The 9,376-nt window shown below is 35.4% G+C and overlaps 1 protein-coding gene across 1 annotated transcript in view; it reads right to left on the bottom strand.

The window, feature by feature from the left end:
* The window catches only part of LOC107590663 (cAMP-specific 3',5'-cyclic phosphodiesterase 4B-like), a 124,095-nt gene that overhangs the window by 70,521 nt on the left and 44,198 nt on the right, over positions 1–9,376 (bottom strand). The window contains exon 3 of the mRNA XM_016279564.1: positions 5,073–5,311. Within this exon, the coding sequence (XP_016135050.1) occupies positions 5,073–5,311 (239 nt within the window). The remainder of the gene's footprint in view (positions 1–5,072; positions 5,312–9,376) is intronic.

The raw sequence follows: 9,376 nt of genomic DNA, 5'->3' as shown, positions 1-9,376 counted from the left end.
AAAAAGCAAAAATCACGTTTTGCTCGTCAGTATGCCCTGGAAACTCCATCTTATAACCGGAGAATGTGAGCTAAAATGCAGACGAGTCCCACAACATTTAGATGCAATAAAAGGTTTCCGGTCATATTTCAAAATGTTGCACTCGATTTTTTTGTTCCAAAAACGAAAAGTAGCCTAGATGAACTTGATGAATCTTAATTCTTAGTTTACAGAGGTGATGTGGGCGTTTGCATGTTCGTGCATCTCAAGCCTGGTTTCACGTGGATGTTTATCATATTGCGCATGATGCGTGTGGGTGTAACCACATTACAGATAATGAACTCAGACGGGAAAGACTGTACCTCAACTGGTTTCAAACTAATTACTTTATCAGAGAATTTTTGTTTTCGACATGGCTGACTTATGTCTTACTAAAAAGACACTTCAAGCTTTCTTTAGATATATTTCTCATGTCTGTGTGTCAAGTATTTGCTAATTTTTCGTTCATTTAAGTGACGCATTGCAGGAAGATATTCGAGACTGAGACTGCAGAAACCCCACCCTGTTTGTTTTCTTTATTTTACAAAAGCACAATATTTTTTTAGTATTGCGAGTGTATACAAATAAAATACCTTTTGAAGTCACAAATGAAGTATTACTCTTATCTGTACGATCAAAAATTACAAAACATTTTAAGTTCTTTTCGCCGTTATCAGAAAAAAATGCAAGTGATGATTCAAGTTGCTGTTTTGATACTTAGGCCCAATCCCAATTCTATTTTATAAATTTTATTTACGCTCGGTTTACGCTGAGATAATTCATACCCCTTCGTTTGAAGGGCTATCTGGCCCTTCCTCTTACCTCTACCCCTCCAACCAAAAGAGAATCGAGACACCCCTACCCCTTCATGTAAACGCGTGAAACGGAGGGGTAGGGGAAAGGGGAAGGGCTACGGGGTAGAACTGGGATTGGGCCTTAGGCTATGTAATTTTTCAGTCAATATGAAAGGACTAGGAGTTTCACTTTGTAGTGTATTTTTTAGGTTTGATAACTTGAAAAGTGAAGTAAACTTGAAAGTAGCTTAAAAGTAAAGTAATTAGTAATCTGATTATTTTTAAATGCAGTAATCAGTAATGTAAACATATTACAATTTTAAAGAAGTAATTAGTAATTTGTAGTCGATTCTTTTTTTTTGAGTAACTACAAAACATTGGACATCATTAATCACCCTCATGTCATTTGCAACCCATACTTTTTTCCTTCTTCTATGGAGCACATTGAATAATATTTAGCAATTGGTTTAAAAGTCCTCAGATACAGAGAAATTACTATTTATTTAATAATTAACTGATAATGTATTTTAAAGCCTATAATCAACATATTGGCCAATGTAAATTTTGTAAGGGTTGGTGTAACATTTTCCATACTGTGTATACACACTAACTGTTCCTTTCATGCCTCGTTGAAAAAAAAGCCGCTACAACATTCTGCTAAATTTCTCTTTTTGTGTCCCTCAGAAAATAAAGCCATACATTTTCAGGGTCAGTATATTCATATTTCTTTAGATGATGACGTCTAAAAGTCACAGAGACCGACATGTTCTTACATCATACAGCCATTCATCCTGCAGGAAGTGACAGATTAGGACTAAACAGGCCTCGATCTGACCCGGACACAAGAGTGTGAGTTCTCTTGCCCTGGAGTCTTGTGCAATGGCACTTCTGAATGAATCTGCCTCACACTGTCTGCATGACTTGATATCAGAAATTGTTCTTTCTCTCTCACACAATCACACGCACACAATAGAGCACTCAGTCACGAGAAAGTGGGTAAAGTCAATGATGAATTCTCTTGGCAGACAGCTCAGTGCCCTGTGGTGTCTGTCCTCCAGCATCATTGCTCATGCCTGGCCCATAAAGCTATCCCACAAGCCACCTGGGAGCGCCCAAATCAATCTGCAATGGAGTCACGTCAGCAGGAAAATAATTGTACTCCAAATATAGCACTTTCCCTAAACCTTGTCTCCTGATTCTCCTGACACACACATCAAACAGACAGCAGCTCTAACAAGAGCAGAAATGCAAGAGTGTGAGATAGCAGGGCAAATAATGAATGCTTGCCAGGGTGTCTTTATTAGTTTGAGTAATATATATATATATATATATATATCTCAATATCTAAATTTGTCATCCATTTGAAAGGGCATGCAATGAAATGGCCTACTTAAATACATTTTACGACAAATGTGGGTCTTGAGTGTTTTTTTGGGGGCAGACTGATGAATGCTCATGAGGTTTACCAAACCTGAAGTGGCACACACAGAAACACCTGAGAAGAAAAACCACGACGACGTATTTTAGTCTCAATGCTGACCTCCACTGGCAAACAACGACAACAACTACCAACTTAATGCATGTAGTGTAATCTGATGGAAAACATTTAGCAAACACATCAAACTTGTGTGCTCTAAAGTTGAAATATTGAAAATCAGACCTGACCTTATTTTCAGACAGATAAAACAAATATCTAATTTGTGGCTACATGTATAATATAAAGTATTATAAGTATCCAATCACAAATGTATTTGGGTCTTATTGGTGCATTTGCTGTGGGCCCATCAAGCTATTGCAACTCACTAACTGCAACTCTGCTGTCAAATCACATCTTTTTAGCAGACAAATTAAAGGAAGAATGATTGATTGATGATTACAAACCAGCTGTTGCTGTGTTGCCAAGCACAACCAGACAGATTTCCCTCTCCTCATGGCAACAAGACTGAGCAGCTGCAGCTTAAATCACTAGTGCTGGAAGCAAAACTAATATATTTAATCTCTCATCATGCAGCAATTTAGGATTTCCATATGTACATAGGTTATATGTAAAGCATATTGCAGATGCTAAGACATTAAGTACAAGTGTTCAACCAAAAATGAAAATTCTGAAACCTTCGCTCACCTTTCAAATATGAGTTTCTTTCCTCTATTCAACACAAAAGAAGATATTTTAGAGAATATTGGTAACCAAAGGGTTGACAGTAGCCACTGACTTCCATAGTGTTCTTTTTTCTCCATATGGAAGTCAATGGCTACCGTCAACTGTTTGGTTACCCACATTCTTAAAAAAATTTTCTTTTGTGCTCAACTGAAGAAAAAAATTAGGGTTATTAAATGATGACAGAATTTTCATTTTTGGATAACCTAACCCTTTTTGAGAGTTTTCAAATAATTTAATACTGTATAATATGTGTGCTAATTTACAAGCTTTGCAGACACTTCTACATATCTAAAGCAAATTATGCAAATCATGAGTGATGAGAATCAACTTCAGAAACAGCTACAAATTTGCGGTGAATTTTTACTCCTGAAACATCTTTCTACCAAAGCAACATGCAGTCACATAAATCAGAACAGCCACAATCTACATAATATGCAGATAAAATAAACTTAATTCATGATTTACTGACTAAAAAGAGAGAAAAAAAACTCTTTGAATTAAATGCCAATGTTGGAGATTTCTGCGCTAAAAGAGACGAACTGGCCGTATTCTTATGTTGACTTGTCTAATAAATGTACATGTCCCACAATCCATACTCAAAACCATAATCAGCAATGCAGTGACTGGATGGCAACATATTTATATTACAATACAAATAATAAGTCATCATACTTATACATACATTTTTGATATAGAGAGATGCCACAAGAATGAGCACAATTCCTCTCAATTAATATTAGAAAGTTCTAAATAATTTAAGTAACACTGTCCAAGCAGCCAAAGCAAAATAAGTGTTTTTATATAAGGCCTATGCAGACTGTCAGCATTGTTGTTAATGAAACAACGACCCGACTTTTACAGCTAAAATAAGACTTTTTAGTTTGTTTCAGGGGCACCTGACACGACCAAATAACACAAAATGCTTATATAGTATAAGTAACACTCACTACCGTTAAAGAGTTTGGGGTCATTAAGATTTAAATTTAAAAGATTAAAAGATTTTTATTTAAAATAAATGCTGTTCTTTTGAACTTTCTTCATGGACTTTAGGGACTCTTTCTCAAAGATCACCGTTTCCATTAAAATATTGAGCATTATTAAAATATTTTCAACATTGATAATAGAAAATGTTTCTTGAGCGCCAAATCAGCATACAGTATTAGAATGGTTTCTGAACAACCATCACAAGAATACATTTTATATTAAAATATATTAAAATAGAAAACAATTATTTTCAAATGTAATAACACAAATAAATGCTGCTTTGGTGAGCATAAAAGACTTCTAAAACTTAAAAAAAAAAAAGATTTTAAATCTTACCAACCCCAAACTTTTGAACGGAAGCGTATTATATAGCTTACATTTATATAATATGTGACCCTGGACCACAAAACCAGTCATAAGTAGCACGGGTATATTTGTAGCAATAGCCAAAAATACATTGTATGGGTCCAAATTATCGATTTTTCTTTTATGCCAAAAATCATTAGGATATTAAGTAAAGATTATGTTCCATGAAGATATTTCCTAACGTAAATATATCAAAACTTAATTTTTGATTAGTAATATGCATAGCTAAGGACTTCATCTGGACAACTTTAAAGGCGATTTTCTCAATATTTAGATTTTTTTGCACCCTCAGATTCCAGATTTTCAAATAATTGCATCTCAGCCCAATATTGTCCTATTCTAACAAACCATACATCAATGGAAAGCTTATTTATCAGCTTTCAGATGGTGTATAAATCTCAATTTCGAAAAATGTACACTTAAGACTGGTTTTGTGGTCCAGGGTCACATATAAAATTTTATATAATCTACACACTAAGGTTTGCTAAATTAATTGGTGTTTCCAAACAGGTTTACCAAACATTTTTTTCAACAATTGTTAAACCTCAAACAATATAATAAAGGAATCACAGAAGAGCCATAGTGTTTACACTCTTCAAGACAAAAAACGTACAAAGTCCCTGCATTTTAAACTGAGATGGAAGAAAGTTCCTTAACATCAAACATTTTACACACATCTTTTATAAGATATCAGATTTCTGAAATGAAAGTTGAGGAGCAGTGAAAGGAGCTGATTGACACGGACTCACCACTCAGAGTCCACAGGTGTGATGTCAATGCGAGGGGGTGTAATGAAGGGCAGTGTAGTTGGTCTTGCCATGATCTCGTCGTCTGGACTGCGGGACCTCTCCGTCTGCCGCCATGATAAAGGAGGCAACTGTAGGTTACCGGAGAAACGCCGCCGCCTCCGCCGCAGGTCTACCCCCAGCGTGGAACCCGAAGATGTGAAAGATTCACTTAGTCTGCAGTCTGGAGGCTCTTTACTGTCCTGGAGTGAAAAAAAGAGAGGTAGGTAGGTAGTAAAAAAAATGTAATGCCATGTCAGCAGATGAGGTTATTTTGATGACAAGAGCTGTACTGTACATGTTCGGCCAGTTACATACACTCTTACAAATATAGGTGCTTCAAAAGGTTCTTCAAGCGATGCCATTGAAGAACCATTTTTGGTTCCACAAAGAACCATTCAGTCAAAGGTTCTTTAAAGAACCATCTCTTTATTACCTTTTTATAATCTGAAGAACTTTCTTTCGCCCCAAAGAACCTTTTGTGAAACAGAAAGGTTCTTCAGATGTTAAAGGTTCTTTATGGAACCATTTAGACAAAAAGGTTCTTCTATGGCATCGTGAAGCACCTTTATTTTTAAGAGTGTAGGAGTTGTATATTTACAATAAAATAAAAGCAAGTAAGAAAGAGAGAGAGAGAAATGAGAGGGCAACAAGGAAAATCGCTTTCAGTGGATTAAGATTTGAGTGAATGAGACAAATTAAGACATTGTAATGTATTTCATACAACTAGAGGGCGCCAAAGCATTTCACTCAACATCAACTTCTCAACTCAACTTCCACGTTTCTTGAAAATACATAAAAGGGCATTTAACAGAAGACTGTTGTACAGACAAAAGCTCTAGATGCGAGAAAGTCTAAATAAAACAGAAAATAGCTGTAATTAATATTTTAAATATTTGGATTAGACTTGTCAGGTAAATCTGTACAGTCTATACGAGTGCTGTTACAAAATGAAAACAAGCACAAAAACGTGATATCGTACAGTTGTGTTTTTTGTATGTGATTTAATTTTAGATGAATATTAAAGTACTGGTTAGCAAAGTACTACCACCTAAAAACAAACATATTACCAAGATACTTCCATTGTACATTTTGTAAGGAAAGGGAAAGACAAAAAACTCCCCCACAGAACTGAGATATGAGAAACTCTGCATTGATTGATATGCTGTAGTCGCTCTAATAAATGTTCCATTACCGCTGTGTTCCAGCGTGCATGCTGTTCATTTGTGTGTACTGCAAAACCATGACAAGCAAGGAGTTCTTTCAATTTAGTCATCCTCACGAGGTGTGCACAAAAACAAACATACACACAACAAAACTAGTCAGATTCACCAACAAAATGACTCATATGCACTGGTTCTAGTTCAGTTTGAATCAGTGTCATGAGTCTTTCTCTGAGGTTATGCGAATAAAATATTTTCTCTTTATCACACACATACATGTAAACAGCAAACTTCTAAGACACCACACGCTCTCAAACATAAAGTGATACCTTTCAAAAAGGTACTATGTACCTTTAAGGTACTAATATGTATCATTTAGGGTTAAATAAGGCAAAAAGATGTACCTTTTAGCTTCTGTACTTTACAGTACCACCCCAGTGGCAGCTTTGTATTTTTAAAGCACTTTTTGATTATTTTTGTTTTCCGCACTATTTCATTTGATATTCTATTGTATTTTATAAATATTAAAAGCATTTCATCTTACCAGCAAACAGACACATGCTCATAATAATTTTTATATAATTTTTAATAATCTTTTTTATATAATCATTTTAATCATCATTTTAATTCATATAATTTTTTCTAGTTATTTTAAGCTCTAAAAGATTGCTTTCTCATTACAGCAGAGCTACCAGAAAACATCTTGTAGGGCCTTCAAATATCGCATTTGACAATGAAGGGCCTTGTAGTAAAAAAAAAGTTGAGAACTGCTGACAGACAAAGAGCTAACCAACAGGACTGTGTTGCCCAGGTGGTTCGCTCAATCCTTTAAAAATGCAGTACTAAAATAAAATAAAATGTTTTCATGTATTTACATACAATGTCTTTATGCATTTATAAATGTATTTTCCTAATTTCAAATTGATTTATATACAACATCCAATATATAAGTTCTAGCTTTGTGCATGTAAAACCATTCACACTATGATGTGTGCTGTGCTGTTCCAACACAGTGGTAGTGAGCATGATGGGAAGATATGCGGGCAGCTGAAGATGTTTGATAGCAGACCAACACTGGCTGGAAAGCAAAAGAAACTCACCAGCAACTGATATCATCAGTACACAGCCGAGAAAAGAAGAAGAGTGTTTCTGCATCATCTGTCAGGAACCACAAGAAAAAAAAACTCTCAGAAGTGAACAGAGCTCCATGTTATGAAGAAGAACACTGTTGACAGGAGCTGCCAAAAAGCTCATCTAAACAGACAAAGCTGAAAAGCTCTGGATGCTAAGACAAGAAAACACTCCTACACCCCGCTTTACTAGAACCAATTCAAGGAGAGCGATTCATCTGAAAACAGAGCAGGTGGAGGCTAAATGATGCCCTAACCTAATAAAAATGCATTACCACAGATCAGATCTCCATATGTCGTCAAATTGTAGAAATATCTGTACAAGTCTTCCACTCCACACCCCCACACAGATCAGATTTTTTCCCCCTTCAGGGACTTTTATGTGCTTTTGTCCTTAAATGCAATGCTCACTTTGACTGCTGGGAACAATCTGCTATCCTTCACATCACATCCTGGGTGGATGAATCATGCTCAGAGTCTCAGAGTTCATTTCAATATTTCAAAATACTCTGACATGGACGCTGCAGATAACTTCAAGGTTTGGTCTGTTCTCCAGTCCTTAAACAAGATGTTTCTGACTAAACGTGTCCTGGCTAGAGGTGACTATAAAGACAGATGTTACAGAGGCCTTCAAGCATCAAACTGATTTCAAAAGCACCATGGAAGTTCATCAGTTCCTTCAGCAGACCACTGGTCTATATGTAGCACCATGGTCATATGAGGTACGAACTTGAACTTAAAAAGCAAAAAGGATATGTGACAAGCCAGGGCTGGGCTCCGCTTCGTCCACGGTGAAAGCCAATCCAGCGATCGACAGCGCAAAGTTGTAGTATTTCCTCAGCAACCAGCACAGATCAGCTCCAGGCATGACGAAGCAGATATCTTGTAACACTCCAAAGAGAAAGGAAAAATTTCAATCGCATCAAATGACCCCTTTAAACACTCTCCTATGTAATAACTTAAAAGAAATTAAAATAACATTATTATTTATTAACCTCAAATAAAAAATTAATTATTATTATTATTATTATTAAATGCCGTTTTATTATTATTATTTTTACTATTATTTTTTTATTATTACTTTTATTGCTTTTATTGCTTTTATTTCTGTTTAATTCTAATATTAAATAATGGCAACTATTATTTATAATAATAATAATAATAATAATAGTTTTATTGCTTTTAATTTTAATACTGACAACTATTATTTATATTGTTGTTTAGTACTAAAATGTTTTATTTAAAGTTATAATAATATATATATATAAAAAATGGTTGAATATATAAAAAATATATAAAGTTGTTATTATTATTACTAGATAGCCTGTCAGGTTTTGAATCAAAGTGTGTTAGGAACCTTGGTGTTCTCTTAGACAGTCGGCTCACTCTAGAGAAACATGTCTCCTCGGTTGTTGCTTCTAGCTTTTTTCAGCTCCGCTTACTTTCTAAAATCAAAGATATTCTGCCTGAAAAACCTCTTGAGACAGCTGTTCACACGTTTATTTCCTCTCGATTGGACTATTGCTACTCTTTGTATTGTGGTATCTCAAAGTCCCAAGTAGCTCATTTACAACTGGTCCAAAACACAGCAGCCAAATTTCTTAAGAAAGGCCGCAAAATTGATCCTGCCACACCCTTTTCTGTGAGCTCTTCATTGGCTCCCTGTTAATTTAGGATAAATTTTAAAATCCTCCTATTTGTTTATACACAACCTTGCCCCACGTTACTTATTGGAATTGCTGCATCCTTACAACGCTACCAGAGATTTAAGATCTGGTAATCAAAACCTAATTAAGGTTCCTTCCACTAGGCTGGAACGCAGAGGAGATAGAGCTTTTTCGGTGATGGGCCTTAGATTATGGAACAGCCTGCCAGAGCACCTCAGAGCTGCTCCATCTTTATCAGTTTTAAAATCTCTTTTGAAAACTCCCTTGTTTTCTTTAGCTTTTGCAAATTGATGTTTGTTTGAATGTGT

The sequence above is a fragment of the Sinocyclocheilus grahami genome, unplaced genomic scaffold (genome assembly GCF_001515645.1).
Source record: "Sinocyclocheilus grahami isolate Dianchi unplaced genomic scaffold, SAMN03320097.WGS_v1.1 scaffold131.1, whole genome shotgun sequence".
NCBI lineage: Eukaryota > Metazoa > Chordata > Actinopteri > Cypriniformes > Cyprinidae > Sinocyclocheilus > Sinocyclocheilus grahami.
This window is presented reverse-complemented; position numbering and strand designations above follow the sequence as displayed.